The sequence below is a fragment of the Pyrgilauda ruficollis genome, unplaced genomic scaffold (assembly GCF_017590135.1).
Source record: "Pyrgilauda ruficollis isolate IOZ18807 unplaced genomic scaffold, ASM1759013v1 scaffold14, whole genome shotgun sequence".
Lineage (NCBI taxonomy): Eukaryota > Metazoa > Chordata > Aves > Passeriformes > Passeridae > Pyrgilauda > Pyrgilauda ruficollis.
In genome coordinates, this window is record NW_024512543.1 from 3,657,248 (window position 1) to 3,684,939 (window position 27,692).

Genomic DNA, 27,692 nt, shown 5'->3' on the forward strand with positions numbered 1-27,692 from the left:
CATTTCCCCTCGTCCTATCACTATCTGCCCATGTAAAATGTCACTCTCCCTCTTACTTATCAGGATAGTTTTTTCTTCTAATACAGCTTTATCAGAGAACAGCTAGTAGCATATTAAAGAAACATGGAATGGCTTGGGTTGCAAGAGAGCTTAAAGGTCATCTAGTTCCAAACCTCCCATTATAGGCAGGGATAGCACTCACTTGGTCAGGTTGTTCAGGGCCCCATCCAACTTGGCATTGAACATTTTCAGGAATGGGGCATCCACAGCTTCTCTGGGCACCTGTGCTGGTGCCTCACTACTCACTGAGTAAAGCATTTCTTCCTGAATTCTAATCGAAATTTTAGCTTAAAGCCATTTCCCCTTGTCCTATCACTATCTGCCCACGTAAAATGTCACTCTCCCTCTTACTTATAAATCCCCTTGAAGTGCTGGAAGACCACAGTCAGGCACAGTTTCCATGCCCCCTTTACTTGCTGTCTGCCACTCAGGGGCTGTACAGCATATTGTTGCTAGCCAGAGGTCTTCCAAAACTCTCTTGTAGAGAGGTCCTGCCTTGGGCCCACTGAGCCTCAGATTCCTTTCCAAATCTCTTTAATACATGCAGATGTTAATGGAGGTGGTGTGTGGGGAGGGAAAAAGAGGGGCTGACCTTAATCTTATTAAAGGAATCTTTGTTTTAAAATGTTCAGTGATATGTAATGTTCTTTTGTGTAAATAATGCTATCAGTGATTTTTTTTTAATTTTTTTTAGGATTATGTCTTTGGAAGAAGAAATTATTTTGAAGAAGGTTAAACTTGTAATAATTGACTCTGTTGCTTCAGTTGTCAGAAAGGAGTTTGATACAAAACTCCAGGGCAATCTGGCAGAGAGAAGTAACTTTTTGACTAGAGGAGCATCAGTGTTGAAGTATTTGGCAGAGGAGTTCTCAATACCAGTAAGTTCTTTTTCCTTTTCTAAGTTTTTGCCTTACAGTCTCAAGTAATAAAGAAGAAGGAGAATGACAGGAAGAAGAAACCAGACAATTCCAGCAGGAATCTTAAAGCAGGTACCAGTTGGAATATAGTTGGGAAGTAGAAGAATAGTAATGGTTCTGCTTGGTGCGTTTCTTCTGTGAGTTTCTGTTTATTTGTTTTTTAAAATTTCTTAGGAATTGTTTTTATTTGTTAATTTGGGACTTGAATTAAGGAATTATTAGAGTCTTCAGCTGTCTCTGTGCTTTGGTTTTTGTGTTGGTTTTTTTTCATTAAATCCTACGTTTTCTTGCCATTAAATATTGTTTATCCTGATGGTTCCATTGTACTGCATTGTCACTCTACCTAATGCATGCTCTAGGTAGGTGAAGATTTTTTTCTGCCTCTGTTTCTTTTACTTAAGTTAGTAGAGTCTCCAGAAGGCTTATGCTCTGGAACAGAGTGAATTCCTTTTGTAGCTGATAATGTGTGCTAATTCCTGCAGAAGGGAACAGCTCAGCAAATCCTTGTCTGTAGACTTGCCCATAAAATGCAAAGGAAGACATGGACACTCAGTGCAAGGAGTAGGTAGACCTGATTAAAAAGTGCTTTAGAAGATGTAAACTATGTGTGTGTGTGTGTATTTCTTGTGTGATCCACAGAGTCATTTCAAAAGATATATTTGAAACTCAACTCTTTAAAGTATTTCCTGGTATGGGTAACCTACTCATCATTCCAGTGTAAGAGAGAAGCTGGGGTAAGAATGTGAGTAAGACTCTGATGCTCCTGAGGTCACAGAAACTATCACATCAGAAATAGGAAGTGTGGAACTGGCTGATGTAACTTCAGAGGATTTCCTTCTGCCGTGTGACTTCTAAAGACTTCTGATGGAGAAGATTAAACCCTCCCTAAGTGCCTTTAAAGTTCATGTACAAAAGGTAGCATCCCAGTCAGTGCACCCAGTAAAGTTGATAGTGATTATTTATAAAGCCAGGAAAGAATTGTGTGTAATAATGTACACTCTGATATTTTGAGAATGTTTTATACAGCCCTTTGAGAAAAGGGAGAAGTTTTATGAGAAGATACTATTTTTCTCCAATTCTCCATTTTCTTCTCCTTTAGACAGCCCCTGCCCTCCACCTTCACTGAAATGGTGAAGCTGAGCTGGATTTGAATCTCTGACATTTTAGGCTGGAGTGTGTTATGCATCTGCAAGTGTTGGTGCATACTGCAAAATCAGTCTGCTGTCCCATGTGTTGCAGTAACTTCCTTAGTGTATCTGAAGTTCTCACTGTAAATAACTGTGTTGGCATTATTTCAGATGTTTTTATTTATCTAGAAAATAATAAATACAGATTTGGGATTAAGGATATTAGTAAGGTTGCAAAGTGATTTAGATCACTAATAAATTGGACACATAAATGTAACTCTTTGTGGCACAATCAGTGCAACTAAGTACTAAATTGGGCAACAATTAGGAAGACTGAATCTGAGGCTGATAGGATTTGAAGTCAATTCTTTTGGCTGTAGCTAAAGATCTGGTGAAAAACTGTGCGTAGTTGAACAAGGGAATTGGAAATTAGGAGATATCAGCTATAACTCTTATTGCAGCAGTACATCTGATGTTGGCAGTCCAGAGAGAGTGGTGAAAAAGCAGCTTCCAGAGAACAGCCTTGAAGATGAATGGGGGAGAGCAGTCTTAGTGAAGAAGACATAAGGTGCTTACTTTGTTTAGCTTAGCGAAGGAAATGTTAAGGGTTTCTTCATTAGTCAATATGCACCTACTCGTTGAAGAGGTATTTGATAAAAGCTCTCTTTGGCTGACACAGGTGTACCACAGTTCTGTGGTTGGAAGCTGAATGAAGCAAGGTCAGACTTCAAAGAAGGGGTGTGTTCCTACTGGACTAATTCATCATTGGAATGCATTACTAAACATAAATAGCTGCTTATCATGAGTATATTTAGGTGGGCATTCCTCCCCCGTTTCCTGAAAGGGAAATGGTTTCAAATAGGGTTAAGTTTGTGGAAACCCTGTGCTACCATGTTGTGCCAGAGTTAAAAGGATGTTAATGCAGTTTTTGTTGGCATTATAAACTCACTAAATATTTATAATTATGTGTTTGTGGTGTCAAGTTATTGAGTTTGATGTGCAAAAGTGGCTAGTGGTCATAGTTTTTACCAAACTCAAAGGGAGCTGTTTCAAATCCAGCTAGCTCTATATGGTATAAAGTATTTGGAAAAAAAGTTGATTATACCAAAACTGATGGTGGTTGTTCATTAACTTCTCTGTACCTCGATTTTCAGGTTGTAAAATGGGGCAGAACTGTTCAGTGAGAGGAGATTGTGAGGATAGGGTCGTTACTGATAACAAGGAACTTGTACTGAGTCCAGGACAATGTATTCATGCTTCTTGGAAAGAAGCAGTTGCATCCTTGGTGTAAAATTTAAAACAGTTGTAGTAAATGAAAACTTAATCCATGTCATGAGATGAGAAAAAAATAATAAGCATATTAATTGAATGGTACCATCTTAGCCACTGAATGAAGCTAGTGCACGTGGTTTGTGATTGTCATTTTTTGTTTGACCTAATTTTTTATTGTTGGAGGTTTTTTGTGGTTTTTTTTGTTGTTGTTTGTAAAGTACAAAGAAAAGCAAAGTTATGGTTTGTTTTTTTTTTTTTTTTACTTTATGGACATTAGTAAAGCTTAAGTTGTTTCTCAAAAAGTGAAGTACGATGCCTGATCACCTTTTTAGATCTTTTCTTCCTTGTAAGTTAGCTGTAAGCCCAGGTTCATTCTAGCTATGTGAAGTGATGCCAAGGCAAGAGGCAGCACAAGGTTTAGTTCACTTCTGGCCAATTCACAGGGGACCTGGCAGCCCTACTGGTGACTGAACAGTCTCTGAAGCTTTTGCCTCCAAGGGGCACTACGTAGCAGTATCCCTTTTCCCTTTCCTGCAGAGAGTTGTAACTGAAGATACTTCTTTTCTCCCAGGTTTGGTTGGAACTAGCCAGTCAGATCAAAAGCAATTCCTGGAAACTGAGAAGGACAGCTTGATTATCAATGAAACAAAATCCCCTTTCTTTTTGAAATCCAGTGAACAGGCAAATCTATATGAAAAATTTGTTACCTTTTTATGTTAATAGATCACTTTGTAGTTGAGAGCATTTGGATCTGAATGTCTTCTTTTACAATGTGTGTGGATGCTGTCTACCAGATTAGATATTTAAGCAACAGTAATCAGTCCTATGTGCTTCCTGTGTAGCTTCCTGACTTCCTTAGCCTTCTGAAAAAGAAAGTAAGTAAAATATGCTTTGGATTTTCTTTCTTCTCTTCTTCCATATTCACAGGAAACTGTAAATTAATAGATGGTATTTGGTGAAAGCAATTCAGTGTTTGTGCTAGTTGAGAGATGTCTTCTTTTCAGTAAAGAGCTAAAACTAAAACCCAATATGACAAGAATTATTACTGAGATTTAAATATTTACCTTATAAAATTTGTTGTTCATAGACTCTGATTTTCTAGTCACTAATACTTCAGAAAATAAGTGAAGCTGGCTAGACATCTCTGTGAAAAAGTACTCCAGAAGCAGCAGTTGCAAAACCAAACTGCTTTAAGCATTCTTTTAAATGTCTGATTGAGATTGATGATGAAATTTGCTTTGTAAAACCCTAAGGCTAATCAAATTACAACATTTGCTGTCCTTTATGCTTTTGTCTGGATTATGTTCTTAGGTCACTGAAGTGAATCTTTGTCATTTATAATCAATATGTTGGTTATTGTTACCAGCAAATGTGTAATAGTATAGTCTGTTATTTTTTAAATTTGTTCTTTCTGAAAATATGAAGTAACTTAGGATGAGAGACTTGAATGTCTCATGTGTGGTTTTTTAGAGCAAATGAAAGACAAACCTTATGTAATTATTCTCCAATGCTTTTATTTTCTGTGCTAAATAAATTAACAGTAGTTCAAGAAGCCCACAATTCCACAGGTAATATTTTTCTCCATTTAGAATCGACATGCTCCATTTAAAAACTAAAACTACACTTAATATTTATGATAAGAGATCTGTAACAGTCAATTTTCTTTTCACATTGATCTCTAGATTTTAGTTTCAGTGCTTCACAGTCACTATGCTCCTTAATCTTATACCAAACATTTTCATTTACTTTGGAAAGCCAAATGTTTAGCTAAGTGTATATCTGCTTTTAGGATGAGTAATTTTTTTTTGTCTCAAAATCACTTCCTGTGGAGAAATTACTTGACATCTGAAGTGCCTTTGCTGCTGTCTTTTGTGAAGTGTTTGCTTGTATTGTCTCATCTTCCTGCAGTAAAGTGTCTAAAAACTGAAATGCTTCTGTTGGCACAGAGGTAATATTCAAGCTGTTAGTTTTCTTTTTGTTTATAATCAGGTATTCCCATTTGGCCTCATTCTTGCTTCTTTTTATTCTGTTTTCACATGGATGGTTGCTTGTCACCTCTGCACTTCAGCTATTGCTGTTCTGGTATTTGAAAATATTAGTTTATGGAACACAAAACAGATTCCAAAATAAAAGACTCCTGAAGAAAAGTTGTTTAGATGCCAGTTGCCTTTGAATTAAATATGTATAGAGTTTGATAAAAATACATAGTTGATTTGTTGTTACATTGTGTAGCAACACAGTATGATGACTTTTCCGAAATTGTGGGAATGCATTGGACTTTCAGGTTATTTTGTCTATATTGGGACTTTAAAACTGCTGAAATGCAAACTTTGTTTTTATTCTTATCTGTTAAAAATTGTTTAATCCCAGAGTTACAGAAACTGTAATTGAATTGTCTTTACAGGTTGTTTAAAACTAGAATAAAAGAAACTTTACTTGCAAAACTTAGAGAATTGGTTCCACTTTGAAGTTTTCTAGAAGGAGAACTCTCTTACAAGTTACACCACATGGAATCATGTGTTTCTTTAATGAAGTTAAATGAGTTAATGTTATCAGAAGAAAACTATTTGGAACTGAGTTTCCAGAATTTAGCTAGCCATATTTAGGCCAGATGTGGTTCATACTGTTTCTAGTGGTGAGAATTCCATGGGAAGTATGGGTCCTTTTCTGTTAAGCTGCTGGTATTTATGTATAGTGTTATGTCACTCAAGTTTCAAGCATGTTTTGGGTTTATGAATATAGGTGAACTTGAATACCCTTTCCAGCTGCTAGTAGAAGCATCTTCCGATTTCTGCATAGTCACGCTGAACTCCTGGCCGTCTGCTTGCACTATTACATTAAATAATAATGTAGTTCTCCTTTCAGTCTGGGGCTGCTGCTTGTGTTGTTCCACTCCCTCACCCTTCATATGGGGACCTTTCATACTTTTTTCCAGGATATTTGTGTATTTCTCTAGGTAGCAGCATGAAATTTGAAACAATGTGACTGATTAGAAGACACAGTATAGCATTTGAACCTGCAGAATTTTATTAGAGATAATTCACTATGTTCTTGGAGAAACTGAGTAGTCTTCAGATCAACACAATAAGATGAAAAGATTCCAGTGTTTTATGCTAATCATACTGGCAACATTATCCACAGAAGCATAATGTTTAGAATAATGCAGATATTGCACAATTTGCTGACTTTATTCTTCTGTATGAAACAAAGAATCTTCAAGTAGACCTGCCTTTGTTTTGAGCCATGGGAAACAGTAGTTAACTTGTTTCCCAAGTCAGGAAGATTGCTTCTGAAACTAACTTTCTTCTAAAAAACCTCAATTCTTGTTCTCTTCAAGATGTTTCACTTCCCCTGTGCCAAAATTCATGTTCATTAAATGGTGAAATGAACAACATTAGAAAATGGCATTTGTGTGAGCTCTATCAGCACTTTTCGTTTCAGACATATTATCTTTTGGTATAAAGAGGAACACCTAAAAAAGCACACCTCAGTGTGCTTTTTCTGTTTTATTAACAAATAGTTTGTGAAATGTGTGTGGTGGAGCCCTGGAACAGGTTGCTCAGAGAAGTTGCAGTGTACCATCCCTGGAAGTTTTCAAGGCTGGGTTGGATGAGCAGCCTTATCTAGCAGAGGGTTTCCTGCCTATGGCAGAGGAGTTGGAACTAGAAGATCTTTAAGATCCCTTCCAACCCAAACCATTCTCTGATGTTAAGATTTCCTATCATGTTATATTTAGAAGTACTTTCATGCCCAGGACTGAGTCCATAGCTTTGGATTTTTTAATTAAGTATTATAATGGTAGTCTTTATTTTTTTACAAATACCTACTTTAAAAGTAAATGTCAGAATTTCACATTTATTTGAACAGTGCTATTTGTAAAGTGTGATTTGGCATGAAGTTTAATTTTTGTTGTTGCTTACTTGGGAAACCAAGATCGTTAATGGGAACTTAAAAAGCAATGCTCTTTCTTTGCTCTTGCTGAAACTTCATAAGCTCAGTTTTTATTGGCAACTGTTTATGTTTCAATTATTCCTCCACTCCACAGAACTGAGCAAAAACTGATTTTGATAAAAGGGGGTAAAGTCAACTGTTGAGTATTGTTAGAGTGGTGAAGGTAGATGGCTTTGTCTTCTCATGTGGTTATTATAAATTATCCTCAGAAGGCGCACAGCTTTGTTTTAGTTTAAAATGGCTGGTTAAAATGTAATTGTAACTATCTTCAGGACTGCTGCCATTTGTGTTCTTTTTTAAATGTGTCTGGAGAATATATGTTTATGCAGTTTATGGCCTGACACTGTTCCTTTTGGACCATCTATACCATAAAATGTTTATTACTGCTGAGGAAAAGGAATGAGAAATGGTAGAGCAATGTTTCCTGTTTTCATCTGGTGGTGAAGTATAGCAAAGGAGGTCGTTTAAAGTTATATGATACTTGAATTCAGTTTATTTTCTCTTTTAAATTATTCCCTTCATTGCTTTTTCCATTTTACAGTGCAAGTGACTTTGCCAAAAGCTATCATTCTGCACAATTGCACATATGAAATTATGTAGAAGGAGCACACTAGGATTAACATATAGGAGAGGGAGTTGAAAGGAATCAGATTTTATTGCCAGGTTTATTTTTGATCTGCTATATGATTATGCACAATATTTGCTATAAAGTAGGGCAGGCGCTTTTTCTGATATCTGCCTTGACTTGAATTTCTGAAAGACTTCTTCCAAAGTAAATAAACAGTTTCTTGTACTTTCTAACCCTTGTTGTTGTTACGCTTTTCTGGTTTACCTTCAGCTGATTGACATGATCTTGTAAGTGAGGCGCCCAAAAGTGGACAATATTCCAGATGAATCTGTAGCAAAGTTTAGCTATGGAGAAGGATTTCTTCTCATGCCTTGCAGGACATCCTCATGTTTATGCATCATAACACAGTTTGCTTTCTTTGCAACAACCTCATGCTGTTTACTTACCAATTATTAAAATCTTGAATCTGCATCTGCTGACTTTGTTGCTTAGCTAGTTGCTCCTTCTGATGTTATTTTTCCTGACTTGCCAAGATGATTTGGAATTCTAATCTCATGGTTTACTTGCAGTCTCCTCCCTGCTTACCTGTTTTTGCAAGAAAAATGATCATTCATTCTGTTACAGATTCTTTGTGTAACTCTTGGATAGAACCAAACTTCGTGCAGACTGTACCATTTTATTCAATGAGAGACCTTTAAACACTGATAACTGTTATGTGTCATTTTACAATGCACTTTGCATAGATTAATCTAGGTTATAGTTTTCTAGTTTTAGTAACATACCTATATATTATGTTCAAATGCTAAAATAAAAATACAGTATTTGTATAAAAATACTGGGTATTATTTGCTTTGAGTTTTTGTCTTGGTTTTTCCCCTTCCCTATCACATTGTTATTTTGTATGTGCTGTAGAAAACACAGCTAATTGTACTGATGGGCTTTGATACCTTGTCTTGGGAGTTTAGGGTTTTACAAGATGTACTGTTTTGACTGTATGAAAAACTGCATGAACCTTTGGGCCAATGATACATAAGTATTTCTCTGCAGAGTGACATATGTTTTGAGTATTCAGTGCTTTTTGAATTTTTTCTTGTGCTTCTTCCTTGTCCTCTGATTTTATTTAAATTCTAAGTTCTCCAGGAATATTTCTGCATTTGCATAATTTATAGCTGAAAGGGATTCTTGTCTTTAGACAGGACATCAAGGCAAAGAATAGTTGACCAGATTGCAAGTTGTTGGAAAAATCTGGATGGGTCTTGAGCTCCTTGTTGAATCTTGAGCTTCTGTGTGAGCTCAGTATATACAAATTAGTGATTTGATTTCCATCTTCTCTAGTGTTAGTTTGCTTTTTGGTTCCTCAGCCCCAGGACTTCTGGGAATAATGAGGACCAGCTCTGCAATTGTTACTCCTAAGTAATATTGTACCAGCCCCCCTAAGGCATAAAGGGATGGGGATAAAACAAAATTTAGATTGGGCAATGCATATGTCTGTTATAATACAAATGTGCCCAGAGATCAAAAGTAATATTTTACTTGCTTGGAAACTGAGGGTATTAGAAATGATGGTGCCACTTCCCTCTTTGTGTCTACAGGACTGCTTTGTGAGAGCACTGCAGTCATGTGGAGCTAGGTGTGCTGCTGGGGCTGCTTTTTGAGCAAGTTTGGTCTGCAAGCTCCATGATGTAGTCTGCTTGCTGCTGTTAACTGCAGAACCTGCCTTTTGCAGCCTGCAAAATTTCCTTCTTTCCACATGTAATAACAGACAACCAGACTAAACTATTGCAGCTAGATGGTTGATGATCCTGTGCTTCCTTGAAAATAGAAGTATCTAGATTTGCAGGGCAAGCTTTTCAGTCTGCTCTTATTCTTCTGCTTTTGAAGCTCTTGTGCATTAGGAGAGTTCTTTGTATTGCTCTGGTTTCCTTACTCTGTTTTGCTTGGAATTAGAATCTCTGAGCTATAACATAAGGTCTTCTGAGAAACTTCATTCTGACTTTTATACAAGAAGACTCCATCTTCTTTACTGAGAACAAGTATGTTTTATATCATTGTTCTCTGAAATTTCAGCTATATGTGTTGACTTTTTTTCACCCCAGTTTTATATTTTGAGTTGAAAACCCATCATTTTAATAGCCTTTTAATTCATTTGTCAGATATTTAATGTAAAATGGTGGGAGAGCCATTTTTAATACAAATTCCTTTGAGAGTCTACATGATCTCAGCAACCTCATCAAAACTGTCATGTTACCTCTGTCTAAAATGCATAGCTGTATCTCATTTGAGAATATAGCCTTTCTGCAGTAATATAGTAAGTAAACAAAATGAGATTTCAAGGTTTGTATTGAATAGGGCTGAACAGTTTTCTGCAAAGTTTTGATTAGACAGGAATGAATGAGACGCTGGTTTTTCTTGTTGAGACTACATCTGAATTTTAATAATGACAGTATTTCTTTCCAACTCAATAGTCCTACCATTTGATACTCCAATTTGGATAAGCTGTATTGCCCACCCCAGCATTAAAATAACTTTCTCTGTCTCTAGATTCCAGCATTTTCCATGTGTTATTTTTGTATTTATTGTATCTCCTACTTTTGACCTAGGCAAATCTTCAACAATATCCAAGGTCTTGACTGGGTTCTTGGCAGTCCATGGTATTACATTTTTCATTATGACCTGATCAGCAAGATTAGTTCTAATACATGAACTGTTTTGGGTTTTTTTCATGCAGCTGAAACTTAGTTCTTGAGAGAAAAGTCGCTTTAGAAGCGTTTACTGCTTAGATGCTTCATAAAGATTTCCCATAGGGAAGAAGGGGGCTTGCTTAAGCAAGATGCTCTAGGTACTTTACTTTTCAAGAACACTAATTTAAGCAAAATGGCTTCAGATATTGGCAGTCTTTGAAATACCAAACTGAAGTTATTTTCCTGTAAAGCTTATGAACAATGCTAGCAAGCTACAGCTGGGTAACTGGAAGTTCAGTATAGAGTGATGTGTCTTTCTCTGTAAGTCTTAAATTTTTGTGTCTTCTAAGGCTGGCGTGTTTTGGTTTTAGTGGTTGCATGGAAGAGCTCTGTCACAGCTCTTTCTGGAACTGTGATGGAAACAATCATACCTGGGCAGTGAGTACAAAGTTTCTGAGGGGGCCTTGGGTACGCAACATATACGCAGAACTAGAGTCCCTTGCGTTAGAGCGGATTGTTTTATTCTGCTTCTGTGATATCCCTAACATGGAGCTGCTAGAAACAAACAGGCTGCTGAAACACTTCGTGAAGTTTGTCATATTTTCAAGGAGCAGATTGACAATAGGAAAGGAAATAGTTATTTAGAGATCGTGTTTGGGGTTGGCAGCAACACTTACTGCTGTGTCTCCTTTCTCAGTTGGCTTAAGGGAGTCACAGAAGAGCCACCACTAGCAATGTGGAAAATCCCCTGATCTGCAGCTGCCATTCTGAAGTTGTCCCTAGGAAACAAGACACCAGGTACAAGCCGCAAGCTGAAAAAATTACCTGTGCAAATCACAAGTGACACATGGGTAGTAGTTTAATTGCCTGCTTACAGAAAGCGTGAGTAATCCAAGAGGTAGGTGGTCAACAAGTGGCAGACATTCTTTCTTTCCTACCTGCCTTGTAATTCATTTCACTGTCACATTTGCAACTGGGTTGTGCTTGCTTATGAGCCTGGACAAGGATGTAAACCAGCTGAAAAAGCAAACCTGGGGAAAAAATGTAGTGGGCAATTGTGCAGCTGAACAGGCACTAATGTAGGCAGAAAGGAGGGGCAGGAGTGTGTGGTTTCTGGCAGCAGCACAGGTTTTGAATGTAAAACTGCATTTTCAGTAAAAAGGATAGCATGAGTAAAAATGCTAGAGGGATTATTACTCAGAATGAGCAAAGAAAAAGCTTGAAATGTTCTTTAAACTTGGAACTGTTCTAGGAAGGCCTGTGCAACTTACCATAATTACGATGCTTTGTACTTTGACTAAACGTGATCCAATGCCAATAGGTTGTATACAACCTATCCTAACACTGCTTCAGGCTTTTGTGCACTCTTAGGTCAGTGTCCTGGTTTTAATCTGTGCATTCTGATTTTCAAATGCATCATAATATGCTGTATTTGCAGTTGTAATATATCCATGCATAATGAGTTATAGCTGTGGTCAGAAATGATGCTGAATAGTAGATTTTCAAACCGCAGTATTTCTTCCTGTGCTAAAATTCAGAATGGTATGTATAACAATCCATAGAATGGCTGGTGTGGTTCATAGTATGCTTGCATTCCTTCATTATTAATAGTTCCAGATCCATCTGTCAGTGTGTTATGGCTGAACTATTACTGAAGTTTTTGCAAGCTGCTGCTTTAAGAGTCTGTAAAATGTAGTTATCTCCAGCTCCTGTTCTTTGTCTGCTAGTAAGAGGAAATTTTACTGAGAACTTATTAAGTTGTCCAAGACTGTAAGTTCAAGTTCAGGTGAAAGTCTGTGATCTTGATTTAACTTACTTGGCGTTTGGTACTTGTCTTGTTCTTTTGTTTGGACTATATTGGTTGCTGCAGTTGTTTCAAGTAATAGGGGTTTGTTTCATCTCATTAGAGGTTCTGTACATAGTTGTTGTAGTGCTGTATCTTGTCATTCTATTTTTAGAACATTTTGTGCAAATCTTAGCTGCTAATCTGATCTGAAGATAGACCTGTAGTGAGGTCTGATTTGAAAATAATCTATGGGGCTATGGGTAGTATGTGTGGGGATTTTTGACAGCCTCTATTAAAAGGTGGATGAAGATGAATTTGTTTCAGCAAAGATAGCTATTGATGTAGAAAATAGTATGTATGTAGATTGCCAGAGTACTTTGTGCTTGATACTGAACAGTTACTGGAGAATAACAATTCAGGTTATTGATAAAGCAAAATAGTTTTATACTAGGTACTTTGAGATGCAAAGCTCCGGAAGTATTTGTGTGGTCTTCTGTGCATGCATGTGCTTTTTAAAAATTTCAGTGCTGTCAAATTCCAAGTACCACAATTTATAAATCATAATAGATACATGCTTTTTTCCTTTTTTAGTGCCAGGTAAAATCTGTCAGCATAAATGTGTAGTTTCTTCAATTAAAAAGTAAAAATACTTGTGTACACTTAAAAGAATTTTCTATTTGTCTCCTAGAATAACATAATTTTTGCTGATAGGATATAATGAAATATTTGTCATCTTTTTAAAAACAGTGGTAGGGAAAAAATTGCATTATGCATACATGACTGTGCCACCTGCATTTGGTCCAATCGTTCACCTCTGACTGGATCTCTTGCCAGTCTAAGATACTGGCTGGTAAAATACAACCCAACAAGTTAGGTGTCCATTAATTCCCAAAGCCTTACAGTTATTTTCCTGCAAAGGGCCACTTATTACCAGTCATTAAGTGGTAGTAGACTGGTCTGTTATTAGGATTGTATTTCAGTGGCCTTCGTGTTTTGTTTGCTTGGTTTTTTTCCGGTTTTGGAGTGTTCATCAATAGGATTACTTTGAAAAATTGTCTTCAGTTATTTTAGTGCTCATTTTTACTTTGAGCTCTGTTTGCCCTAAAGCACTGCTGTTTTGCAGTTGGCTTTACAATCATTCCTTCTGAAGGAATAATTGACTAGGAATAATAGTTATGTTTTTCCTCTCAAGGCTGAACAATCTGTGCAGAAACCTCCACTCTTTCTTCTGAGTCACTGCAGCTGAGTCTTTGAATGGTAGAGGAAAGGTCTGCATACTGGTGGTTGGTCATGGATTATTGGTACAATGACTTAGCTGCTGCCTTTTTTTCATGGAGCCCTCCAAATACAAGGAGATACTAAGCACAGGAGATCTGTGAATAGCCAGGAAGTGAGAGCCTGTATAGCAATCACACAATTCCATTTGCTGGTACTGGAGTGCAGTAAACTGCTGGAACTCTGTACATTTCACAATTTGTTTGAAATCAACAAGGCAACCTGGGTGGTAGGTGATGCTTAAAAGTGTGAACCTAGCCCTGGTGTGCTTGTAGAGCCTTCTGGAGTTTGGAGCAGAAAACCTAAGAATTTGTAGCCAGGCCCAAAGCCTATTCATGTCATGCAAACACTGCAACTGATTTTGTTAGACCTAATTGTATTATTTGCATTGTATAAGTTTGGATTTTTGTAACTGTGATCTTCTTCAAATACTGATCATGTCCAAAGAAATGCTGGTTATTAAGAAAGATCAGTCACTTTATCCCAGTTTATCTGAAGGCTAGACAACATTGGCTCTCGTGGCGTAGCAAACTGCCTTCTTTCTAGCAGCTCAATAACTGACATTTAAGATTCTGTTGTGTAAGGAATGATAAAAGTAATTGGCTTTTTTTTTTTTAAGCAAAACATAATTTAGATTTGGGTCATAAATTTTGCTGAATGTGAAATTCAAGGAAGATGAAATTTATGGTACCAAATCTAAAAAATACACACAAACTTAATTCCTGTCATGTGCTTCTGTCAGAAACGATAGATGGAGTTATAGTGTTAAAATATTTTTTATCCCTGCTAGAATTTTTTCAATAATCCATGTACTAACACAACTTGTGACCTCAGAGAATTTCTACTACTCCAGATTTTTCCTCAGCTTCAATAAATCTCCTTCCCAATTCAGAGTTGTAACTGATGAGGTAAAGTGAAGAAATACTGATAGGTGTGAAAGTTTGGGGTTTTTTAATTAGCTCAGTTGATGCAGTCAGGAAAAGGGAGAGCTCACTAGAAGAGGAGCTTAGGGAAACCTGCCTGTCAGTTGGTCTGGTAAAGAAGTGTATTTCTGCCTGTAAACATTGCTTTGTCTAGTTTAGACTCTGTGGAGTTACTGATGAGTTAAGCTTTCCTACTTTTGCTTTGACATTTAATCTGGAGATTCTGTTTATGTTTAAATTGCAGGTTTTTAATGCACTGTAAGACACTAAATGCTTGTGGTCATTTATATCCCTTTGAATATGAGTGATCTAGTAAAGTGCACACTACTGTTATGCTTATCATTTGGTATTAACAAATTCCTTTTTGGATCCACTCTCCCAGTGCAGATGTGTGGAAGTTTTATCAGAAGAATAAAGACAGCAAAGTTTTTGTCAAGTACAAGTACTTGAAAGTTATGTTGTAGAGCAAGCAGCTTACAGTTTTTGATGGTACTGAAATGGAAGCAGAAAGCTGACCCTCCTCCATCTTCCTGCAACAAATTTCAAAGCAATTGGAAGTGAAAACTGACATTGAGATTTGTCTTGAGTTTTTGCTGTCATCACCATGGACCTTCATCTGTTGTATATAGCAGCTGAGAACGTGTCCTCCTCATAAAGGTTTTCTTTTTCCTTTCCTTCAGTATGTACCTCTCCTGTTTTGAAGGTGAATGTCTTTTATTGTTTATTCTTCCTCTTATCCCGTCTAATGTAGATGTCTAAAGACACCTTTAAATCTATCACCTTGTTTTGAGACCACAACTCTCAAAATTAAAACTAATTTCAATCAAGAATGAGTTGTTTTTTTTTTTGAAATGGTGAAGAAAGTGGCAGCCTAAATTCAAGTTAAACCCCTTAGTGTGATTTTCTTGCTAGTCTTCTGTTTTCCACTCCCTTCTTTACATTCTTCACTTTATCTGTTCAAGGCTTAAGAGATGTTTCCCATATGCTTTATAACAGCTGTTGGTTTACATTGCCTGTTCAGTCATGGTTGAATTTCTTGGATTTTTTAGTTTTCTGAAATAAGGACAACCACATTGGCCTGGCCAGTTAGGATGAAAATGTGTGTGGCTCAAAAATACAGGCTGTACCCATCAGAATTCAACTCACTAATATTTTACATATGTGGTTGAATGTGAAATACCACTCATAATTTTCTGACAATGCTGTGGACTTTTGTATATGCATAAATATGTAATCATACACAAATGAATATGCACTTTATCTTATGATGAATTTAACTATTTTTTCCTGAATAACTTTTTTCACTGGGATGACAGGATGTAATGTTCTTTCTTTTGACTTATTCACTTTTACTCTGCTATAGTTCCTACACCCTTTTGAAAGGAACAGCTGTGTTGCTAAGTTGTCTTTTTTTTAAGCTTAGTTATCCTTGTATCACCTTCTGCTTTCTTGAATCCATCCTGCCCATTTTTTATTTTTGCAAGTATTTCTCCAGTCTTTTGAGTCCTCCTAGAATGCTCAAGCTGACCTGTTTAGGTTCCTTCCATTTGTGGTGCTGATGCACAAGCATTATCCAGGAACAGTACAAGGGATTCTTGGTGCTATTGGATGTTGTGCTGTGGTTTATTTGTTCCTCTCACTTCAGTTAGAGCACTGATGTGCTTAAGACTAAAATGTGCTTGCTCTTCTCAGATGTGTTTTCTCTATTGATAAAATATAGGTATGGCAGATGATTTGTAAGAAATTATTTCAACAGGGTTCTTTAATTATACTGAAACTGTAGGTACTGGCTTTTGAGTTACCAAAACCTAGATAGAATTAATTCCCTGTTCTAGAAGTCATTGCAATCCATTTTTTCTCCAAATTTTTTGATAGTTGAAATATTAGCATTTACATTAAATACTAATCATAGAAGCATTTTCAAGAACTGCAAGCGGATTTTTTATTTGTGTGGATTTTTTGGTTGCTCACTCTATGTAAATTGCATAAATGCTCTGGCAATGCTGGTAGAATATAGAGCTAATGTAGAAAGGAGCCAGCAACCCTTCAAAATATGAATCACAGGCATATTTTGTTTTCTGTATTTTCAGAATACCAAACATATAGGTATTCTGAATTGCATTCTGATACTCATTTTGTATTGCATCAGTCCATTGTCTTTAGTTTTGTATTCTATCAATCGCTTTTCAGAAGATGTTTATGGCCTTTTGATAGGAAACTGTTTATTCAAGTAGCTGGAAAGTTGTTTGGATTATATTCTTAGCTGTGTTGTCTAGTATCTCCCCTGGCTCAAGTTTGATATGCAGAGGAAAAAGAACCTTTAATGAACAGGCCTGTGGCTGAAGAATTCTTTGTGGCAAATCTTGTTTGCTCAATGACTGAAATAAATATGATATTCCTACTAGGATGTGCAGTGTACTGGGCTGTAGTGATTTTGGGTGGTTTATTTCAGACTGGGGTATTGAGTGTGTATTTTGTACAGGGTCTGATTAAATTTGCTTTTGACTGTGACTGCTGTTTGTCTATTGTTTATGGGAAACTGGTACTCTTTCTACAATCAAATTGTTAATTTAGATTCTTGCAATAAGTATCTATTAAGTGCTTGCTGGAGAAAAATATAGGTGGGGTTGTAGAGAAGCTTATTTTTTTTTGTTTTAAGTTAAATTCCTTCCCTTGTTAAGATTTTACATAGTTGATTCAGCTGAAGAACTTCAGTATTCATTTTGAGATTGAACACAACAATGCTTTAATTACCCACTTGAGTTAGGCAGAGTGTTTTGTTAGCTGAAACATGCTCTGGTATTTGTTATTCAGCAGTGATTTTTTTCATGGTGCATATCTTTGATGGTCTCATTGACAGAATTGGGGATTGGCTATACTGCAATCTTTTCTGCCAGTTGGTGAAACCTTTCACACAGAGCAGCATCCACAAGGTGGTGCCTTTTCATCACCCAGAAGGGAGAGAAACTTCTCTTTACAAAGTTGTGTTGGCTTTCTGCCTGTTGCTTGGCAGAAATGAGAAGTTCAGATACTGAGGTGAGTGCATCCTTTTCTCCCTGAATGTAGAGTGAACTCTATCATTCTCTGTTCTTTCCAACCTTTATGGTTGCAAACTGACTGTGATGCTCACAAATTCAGAGAAGAGAAAGGTAATGGCTTGGAAATCAAATTGAGCTGTGTTGGCTGAATCATGAAAAGTTCTCCCTGAAATACTGAAGTTGTACAGATCAGGGAGGATATATGCTGCCAGAGAAAAATCACACCTAGAAGTGCAACAGTTTTTCCATCAGGCTCAGGTTGGAACTATGCAGGAGCCTGAAAATGGAAGAATGTGAAGTGCTTTAGGCAAGTGCTCTGCAGTTTGGGGAGTGGGCAAAGGAGAACTGACATAGCCTTGGCTGTTCTCTGATACATAGTTTATCTTTGTAAGGTGAATCCAGTTGAAGATGAGGCAGCTGGAATATGTTCTCAGATATTGCCCTCTATTGCAGAATAAGACTTGAGAACAGAACTCTTATAAAGAAAGAGGTTTTCACATGACCTATATGTAATTCCCAGCTGTGAACCCTCTGGCAATGAGCGTGAAATCCAAAACACAGCTGATAGGGAAAAGGGCTGTTGTCAGCTCAGACTGAACACTTGAGTATTCATAGCATGGTGCTTTGACAAACATACATTGGAGTACATCAGAATAATTTGGTTTTGAGATCTGTGCAGAGCCCTCCTTCTAGCTGTGTGTGCTCCCAGTTACAGTGGTAATTAGGACTGAAGGAGAACCAGGTGTGCACCATATTGTACTTCTTCTCTTGCAGAACAGCAAGCCTTCAACCCCCTCCCCCCAACCACTCCCTTTGTACCTCTCTGCCAAATTTCCTGCTGTAAAATGGTCTTATGTTTGCCTTTATGTACCTTGTGACCCCTTCAGAATATTTGTGGTATTTTAAACCCTGAATTGTGTGCATGACACAGTGTTTAGTTTGGAAGCAAAGTTTAATCACACATGCTGATTGTCGTGTTTATTTTGGAACCAATAAGTAGGAGGCAACCTTTCATATTTTATTAGTCTGGATGAATTTTCCCTGTTACTTGATAACCGTGTATATGTTTGAACTTTAAAAAACCCGATATTTAAAGGAATGCTGGAGCACAGATGGCATTTGAATGCAGCCTCTCATCCATTCTGGGGTTGGATTCCATTGGGCACCTAAACTTGGGTGTTTGTGGTTCCCTGTGATGACAGTGATAGAGTGGCTATTTTGTTTTTAAAGGATTGTGTATCATGTCTCTGTATGTGCCAGTGAAGCTGGAGAGGGAGCTCTTCTGGAAAGAGCAACATTAGAGGAAAGTCTTTTTATATTTGTTTCTTCCATCTACTACAAATGAAGTGAGCTGTGTTTGCAGAAGGAGGTTATAGCTCTGAAGCCCTGACCTTATTTTTTTTTGCTTCCCACACGTCTGCAATTACAGCAGAATAAGCAAGTATAAGATCAGGATTTGCTACTCCTCCCAACCTGCCATCTACTCCTAACATCCCAGCAGAGCTGCTTCCATGGTCTGCAGTTGATAATCCTCATGGGGGTAATTCTAGCCCCAGATCTTATTTGTCTTTGCGTGTAGAGGGTCTTGGGGAGAAAAAGGAGTGAGTTTCCATGAGCCCTCTTTTAATAGAATGTGATGAAAAAGGATGTAGGCTGAAAGCTGAGAGGAATCCACCAGCAAACTTTATTGCAGCATTGCAAGGACACCTGCCTTGAGTATTGCTTTTGCTGAAGCAAAGCAATTTTGATGCACAGTTCTGTACACCATGAAATAGAGGACATTGTATGAGATAGTTAAAGCTGTGTGAATAACTCCAAGCTGCATTTTTTCCTGTAACATTTTACTTGTGTTTTCCTTCTATAGGAAGCTTTTTTTTCAAGAGTAGTGTTGGAATTCTCCCCTAATAAAGCAGTACAGTTAAAAGAAAGGATTTAATAATCCAGGGATTTTTGAGATACCATGTGTTTTCTGTTTAAAGCCCTTGTGTAGCAAAATGCAGTATTCTTTTCGTGACAGTTATCTGGGGACTCTGGACAAATGCTGTTTTTCTGGTGTTTGCTGTAAGTTTTTTCTACCCCCATATCTGAGTTACTTGATCTTGTGAAAGAAAACAGGAAGTTTTAAGAGCATAATCAAGATGAGAGGAAAACCAGGCTAATTCTTTGTGGTTTTTTTTTCTTTGTTCTGTTTTTAATTTAATTGAAAATATGAAGATCTGCTTTAGATCATTATATTAACTTGAATTTCATACCACAAAAGTGACTGTCTAGTCTTCTGAGTATGTATGTTAATCTGCATGGAAGACAATGTTTGAAGATATATATCAAATTTGGCATAAAATTGATGAGTTATTTCTGTATTATGTTATTGGCACTGTGTTCCATTTCACTTGAGTGCAGACACAGTAGATGGCACTTGAGTTACTAATTTTATGAAGTAGGAAAGAAAGCCAAACTCAGTAACAGAGTTAGCTCTTTGTAGCAATAGGCACATTTCATGAAAGAACAGTTTCAAAGATTTTCTGACAGTTAAGTACTCCTAGGTAAAAAGGAAACCATGCACAAATTCTTTTTCAGTACAAGCAGACCATCTCCAAGTCCTTGAGTTTGTTGAAGTTTTATAAAGAAAACTGAACAGGAATCATAATCAGTCTGAATCATAAATATATAGTGCCAGGTTCCCTTCAAACATGTTGCCAGTGTTTGGTTTCATAAAATGTTGTTTACAACTTGTTCTCTAATAGAAGTTCTTTCTTTATTTCTAGCCTTGCTTACTCTCACAGAACATTTGTGATGTGACCTCTGATAGCAGGAGAAAGATAAAAATCTGCTAAGAAAGTGGATGTCTAACAATATTGTCTTACTATCAGAACAGTTTGAATACCATCTTCCTTGCTGTGGCTAAGATTGATAACCAGGGCTAAGAATATGCTGGTAGTTCTGTTAATCAAAATGTGAACATTTGATTTAAGGTATTCCAAAGTAATTACCTTACGCAATGTTTGGTGATGTACTCTTAGACAGTACTGTTTGGTCATTTCTTAATTCTCAGCATTTTCAGTAGTAGCATTAGGTAATGGACTGACAGTCCTCAGAATTGGAGTGCAAGTGTGGACTCCTCCAATGATATCCTGTCACTATGATTCGGCACTAAGGTTTATTGCTGAGTTAAGAAGGTTTAGTCAGACTTAGTCCATGATTCATTCTTTGGCCTTTCTGCTGATGGTCTTATAATACTTATTTTAATGAAAATGCTGACAGACTAGACCTAGAAATGAGCTTCATTTGTGTTGTATTCCTATGTTATTTTATCACACTGTCAATTCCAGGTTTTAGGGTTCATAAAACTGTTTGAAAGCCAAAAAATGGATGTTTATTTACTAGAGGACAGATAGAGTTCTAACTTTTTGTTTTATTTTATTTAACTGATGTTTTTAAAATACAAAGATATCTCAGTAGTGCTTCCAAGGCTTCCAGAAGCTGCACCATGCCATGTTTGCATGAGCCCAGTGCCAAATCCCTGCCCTGTGGTGGGGCAAGGGACATGTGGCCTGCACAATCACCCCTCCCTGGTGCTGCTCTCCTGGGACCCAGGTCCTTGTGATCAAGGCTGCAGCCCATGGATGGTGTGTGGCTTGTAGCAGTCCCCTGGTGCTCTGACCCTGTGGCTTCTTGGAGTTGGATTGCTTGGGAATGCTGGCCAAGTGAGTAAAGCCTCTCTGGTTTTACAATGGCTGAAATGTAAGTATGGGGACATCTGGCAGATTGATTTTATCACACTCTCCCAAACCTGTCATAGCATGTGCTGACAATGGTGGCAGCAACCACAGAATGGCTAGGAACATATCTTGTGTCCCATGCCACCCATGGGGCACTATCCTGGGCCTTGAAAAGCAAGTGTTAGAGCAACATGGTATTCCAGAAAGAATTGAATCAGATAATGAACCCCCAAACCACTTTGTAGATGCTTGGGCCACAGAACACAGCTGGGAGTGGATATTACACCCTCCCTATCGTGCACCATGCTCTGAAAGATGCAATGATGTAATGGACTGTTAAAGACTACACTAAGAGCAGTGGGTGGTGTGACTTTCAAACTCTGGGATACACATTTAGCCAAGGCCTCATAGTTAGTCAACACCAGGTGAGCTGCCAGTCAGGCTGGCCCTGCCCAATCAAAATTTTTATGTACTGTAGAAGCAGATAAAGCTCCTGTAATGCTCCTGTAATGCTGGGGAAAACAGTCTGGGTTATTCCCGCCTCCGTGGGATTGCTTTTGGGCAAGGACGTGCGTGCACGTGGTATAGACATTTATGTATGCTCTACTAATGTTTATGTGATTTGTCACTGCATTGGAAAAAAACCACTGTGTGTTGGGTAGATGTTACCTGGCACTGAGTTTGAACAGTGCGACTTTCCACGGAGCTTGCATCTTGGTTTATTTTGCATGGAGTATTTGCCAGTGGGTTTCGTCTCTCTGTACTGCTCTTTCTGACCGGTTTTGTGGCTGTGCACCGGATAGAAACATAAAAATTAATAGAAAAGTGTAGGGAATTTTATTTGAGGGTGTAAATTGTTATAGCTGTCTACTAGCATAGTGTCTTCATTTCACCATTAGGACAAGTCCTCTGACAATGTAGCTGCATCTGTCCCCGATTCAGGATGCTCCATTAGGGTTAGAAAGTAAAATCCTTTTAGCAGCTAGTCATGTTTTTTTCCTTCCAAGAAGCCAGCTTTTTCCTCTTTGATTGAGTCTTCCCAGCAGGAGGTACCTTTTTGCTTTGCCAGTTGGAGCAAACCCACATCACTTACAAAGACTATACTGGAACTTAGAGGCATTTCATTTTAATTCCAGGCAGCCATCCCTTTGCTGCTGCCTTTGGAACAGCTCAGCTGTGGAAGAAGTGAGCTAATGTCAAGTACTTAGTGAAGCCCTGAGGTTTACGGTTGGTGTAATTAAGGAGAGGAATTGCACACCCTGTACTTGATTTTTGTTTTAATTAGTCTTCCTTTGATCTAGTAACTCAATTTAAATTTTAAGATTTGAATCAACAACCTGCCACAGTATGTTGCTTAATTCCTCTCCTTCTCAGCCTGTAGACTAATGTAGAATATGGTTTATGCTTTCTGTTTTTTGTTTTGTTGGGAAAGGTTTTGACTGCTACTCCTACTTCCTGTTTTCTACTGGGAGTCTTTCCATCTCTCCCATCCTCTCTTTTCCTCCGTTCTTCCCTCTTCTCTCCCAGTCACTTTCTTTATTCTCAGGTATCTTTGCTAACTTCACATTCATTTTAGGATGTAGTTGAGAATTGTTTTGGAAATCTGTGAAGATGCCTGAGGCAGATTATCTCCTTCACTGTGAATTAGTCCCACTCTTTCCATGTGACTTCGGATTTATTGGAAGAGCTGTCTTTTTGCTGTTCCCAGCAGCTTCCTGCACTTCTCTGCCTTGCTGAATGAACTAGCCAATTTTAGTACTATTTGAAAAATCTTTTTATTTACTCTTACCTTGGCATCTGAATTCTCCTTTCCTATGTGAATATATTCTATGCTTCAGTTTATCATGTTGTTTTTGTGATTAAGCACAAGGGAATTTGCATGTACATTTTTCACATTGTATCTGCAACTTGGATGTTGAAGCATGCTAGAAGTCTACTCTGATTCTATTATTGATGAATAGTCTTTCTTTTTCTAGCAGGTTTTGATTAGTATAGTCCACGGTTGTTGTGCAGGTCCTCTTTGGTGGAAAGAAACTACAAGCTTTAGAAAGAGAATGGCAATTTAAGTCAGAGGCATCGGGCCAACCATCATTTCTTGAAGAAAAGTAATGAAAACATTAATATTAAACATAAACCAAATAAGGCTTTAAGTTATTGAAGTCTTATCCAAAAAAATTTCCTGCCAAAAAGCTGCTGGGCAAATATGGAAAATGGTATAGGAACCTGGTCTATCTGCTTTTGAAAAATAAAACTTTATATTGACATTACCAAGATTTAAACTTCTAGAAGTGGGATATTTTAGAATCCATCTGAGCTATGTTGCTATTAAGCTTTTCTTGTCTCTGAGTGGATGTGTGCCCTTTTATATTTTATAAACACGCAGAAAACTTCTGGAGCTTCTGATACAGTTCAGTGCACAAAAATGCTAATGCATGCATGCTGTACTTGTGGTCTCTATCTGGCAACCAATCATTATTTTTTTTTCTTTCAAGTGAAGGAGACTGTGCTTCTGATTTTTCCATGATAATTTGCCTGATCAATGATACAGCTACCTATTTGTTAAATCCGACCACGATATGTCTTTCTGCCAGCTTTTCATTTTGCCTGTTTTGTATTTCCTGTTTTGTTCCCCAGTGCAGCTGCCTTGTGGCCACTGGAGTTGCTAGTAGGTGGATGGAAGGAGGCCTCTTTTAGTGCTTTGCTTTATTCGTGAATTTTAGCTAGTTGCTGTTTATTTTAATAGCAGCATTACAAAAATACCTTTTCTGGGTTTATTTGGTTTGGTTATCTAGTTGCATCTGTTGCATTTTGCATTAATGAAATAGACAGGAGTGGTGTTGGATTTCTTCTCAAGTGTGGTGAAATCTAGCTTTCGTAATTCTGTATTTACTCTGTGATATTATACATCTTAACTTTGATAATGACAATGAAAAGCCAAACCAGTTCAAGTCTCAGGTGATCCTGTGGTGTAGCAGAATATGTTGAAATATATCAGGTAATTTTTTCTCATTTAAACAATGAAAATGCAAGTCTTTATAGCCTTTAAGCTAGCCAACAGAACCTAAGGAAGAAGTGGAGACAACCAGATATTCAGCATTTTAAAAATATGAGTATGCACCTTAAATAGTGTAACCTTTATATGCTCCTTGTCTTTGATTCAGGTGATGGGAACTTCCTTTGAGAGATATTTTTTCTTGTTGTAGTTAGGACATTTTCCTGTAAAACTGATCTTTCTTGAGAATTTTGAAGAGCAGCAATGAAATAGGTGATAACTAGCAAGAATACTGTCTTGGTTGTTTTGAGATTGCATACCCTATTGTATTTTTCACAAATGCTATGCCACATTGGATATGCCCCTAAACTGTTGTGATGTAACAAATGCATTTGTTACGACAGTTCTGATTACTCCTAACTGCTTAGAGTGGGGTTTGTCATTCTCATTGAAGCTATTCTTATGATAGTGGTTCCCAGCAGCTGACACTGAAGTGGAATTCTTGCATGTGGTTCCAAATCATATAAAATCATATTTTAAAAGCTCCAAGATAAGTGTAAAATTGTATCTTTACCCATCTTGCATATTGAAATAACTGTTTTACTGTTTTAACTGTTTTGGAAATAGACTATTTTAGACTGTTTGCTTGCTAAAGGAATCTCATAATCCCTATATAGTACTGCAAGTGATGCTTTGCTGTTGCTTTTAAAGAATTTCACCCCTGCAGCTTTTAGGATGGCTTGGAAGGAAGTAAAAAGTCTTACTTGGCTCAGGCTTTTTCAGTGTCTCTGGTAATTTGAAGTACAAATGATAGTGTGAGTGTTGAGTATATGGTCATATGTGAATGCCCAAGAATTGAAAGGGGTATGGTTTAAGACAGCATGAAGACCGGGAGTTCTCCCAGTTTTTTCATGGTGCAAGATGTTTCTACTATGCCTTGCCTTATATCTTATCATTCAAATTAAAGCTGTTTATAGGTGTGCCAGCCTTTCTCAGATAACTGCATAGAAATGCATCCCCTTAGGCCAGAGATCTTTGAACACAGCACTGAAGAAGAAGATAAAGTATGCTTGGCTTGTATTCACTCTATTATGACTTGAAATGAGAAGTAAAGTCAAGTCATATGACCAGGCTCAGCCGTGATAAAGGAGTAAGTATTTTGTACTATTGCCTATTCCATCACAGGGGGAGCTTTAAAAAAAGCCTCCATCCAGAAGGTTGTTCCAGATACTCACCAATCTATTGATTCTGCTCTTGCTTACTACAGGGATGTGTGAGTGTAATAGTGTGAGTTTTTTAGGCATATAACCACAAAACTTTGCAGTCTCTAAGATTTCTATTCACTGTTTCTCTTTTGACCTTGCAATTGGCCACAGGTTTGACTCAGGTACTTGAAGGAACTACAGTTTCTCTGAGTATGGTTTTGACTGTCTCACAAGCTTTCTAGAAGAAAGCACTGAGAGAAGAGGCTTGCAAGCAGAAATTGGGACTTATACAGGAGCTTCACCAAAGGCTTTCATTTCTGGCAGAAATAAAAATGGTTAAACAATTAATTGTTTCACAATGATAGAAATGCAAAATTGCTTTTGACTGCTTGGCTTTCATAAGGTCTTTATTACGTATACAGTAAGCATTAAAAGTGAAACAAAAAAGCCCACAGCCTTGTAAATAAAGTTAATTCTATTGACACATTGAAAATAGGAAAAGCAAGAAAACACTGCCACTGTTTTAGATCTAAGGAGGTTAATGAAGCACTGCATTGTAAGTTACACATCATTATCTTGATTACTGGACTTTTTAACAGACCTGCAGGATAATATTTTTCTGGTGGTAATCTTTAAGTAAAAGTTCATAGTATTGCAACTGAGTGACTGAATTTCATTCTAGGTTTTGAAAAAGCAAGATTAAGGAATGGTTGCATTGTTCTTTTCCTACGCCTTGACCAGAAATTGCTTTAATGTAACCCAAAGTCTGGACTGAATTCAAAGTGATTATGGAGACTCAAAAAAGGGATGATTTTTCCAAATACAGGAGAAATTTAGATTGTTTGGATAAGTGTTTGAGCTCTCTCTTGCATGGCATATATAAAATTCTGTTTCCTCTGTTGGGTCTATTGTGAAAAAAATTATAAATACAAAAGAAAATGTAAACTAATTTAAGGAATGAGCTGTTTTTCCAGTAATTTGTCTATTTTTGTCCAGTCTTGGAATGCTATTAGCTTGTTTCATTAATATGCTGCAGTGTAGAATTCCATGGGCAAGAAGACCTCCAAAAAAAAAAGACATGGGAGTTTTTTAATAATCTGACATAGAATTTTGAAAATTGTGTCAGCAAAACATGCTTTTAAATAATTCAAAGGCATTTCATATAAGATCAGTAACTTTTAAAACATTCTGTTTTGCAACCAATGCTCAGCTTAATTTAGCTTTCATAGCTTCTCATAGCACCATGCAAATTAAGTGCAAAGCTTGTTTAATGTAGGTAACTGCAGTGGGTTTGAAGGGAATGGGGAGGACATTTCAGAATTAAGATGAGCAAAATCTGAAACACCTTTAAACCCATATGAAAGGTATAATTTTAAGATTGAATGGATGGAAAAGAGAGCCTCTTTTGCAGGAATGTTGTGAGAGTTGATGTGAAGAATCAAGAATTACTCAGTGTTTCCCTTTTCATGGCATAAAAGATGTGGTGGTGTTGTGGGTTTCAGTGTGTTTTTCTGGAAGGACTGTTTTTTTTGCCTTGTCCTTGTGCTCTCTCCCAGCCCTGGTTCTGTCTGATAGCCATGACACAGTGATGTTGTTGGCATGCTGTTGTTAAACAGCCGTGCTGTCAACATGCATTCCCATTCTTTGCTTTTGCTTGGCCTGGCCATTCTGGAATGAATCCTGAGCCATTCAACAAAATGTGTTAGCTTAGGTCCTGCAATACACTTTCACTTTGTAAGGTGGTATTTATCATTAGTGATGTTATTTTGGTGGGGAGCTAATTATCTGTGTGATTTTTTTGTTAATGGAAAGGGAGTCCTGTTTTTTTCCCTTAAGAAATGTGCAGTGTCCTTGGATGCATTTGCACTGAGCTACAGCTGTACAACTGTCGGTGTCAAACAGGTCATGCTTGTTCCTGTCATGCTGGTCTTATCAGGCCTGGCGTGGGTACCTCTGTCATTAAAGGAGCATCTTTTCTGCTAATGAAAGATGCAGCTGAATAGGTCCTTGTCTTCACTAGGTTATGAATGCTAGTAACTTCTTGAAGCTAAGTGGTAAAAATAAGTGGATTTTCTGCACCCATTTGATCTTAGTTGCACATATATGGGTGAGCTTATGCACATACTGCCCAGTTACAGTAGTGCAGTCAGATCTGTACAGTAGTGCAGTCAGTGAGAT

General features: G+C 37.4%; 1 protein-coding gene across 1 annotated transcript in view; it reads left to right on the plus strand.

Annotated features, from left to right (window-relative positions):
* Positions 1–27,692, plus strand: part of RAD51B (RAD51 paralog B) — a 362,630-nt gene that overhangs the window by 11,761 nt on the left and 323,177 nt on the right. Inside the window, exon 6 of the mRNA XM_041460006.1 lies at positions 755–938. Within this exon, the coding sequence (XP_041315940.1) occupies positions 755–938 (184 nt within the window). The remainder of the gene's footprint in view (positions 1–754; positions 939–27,692) is intronic.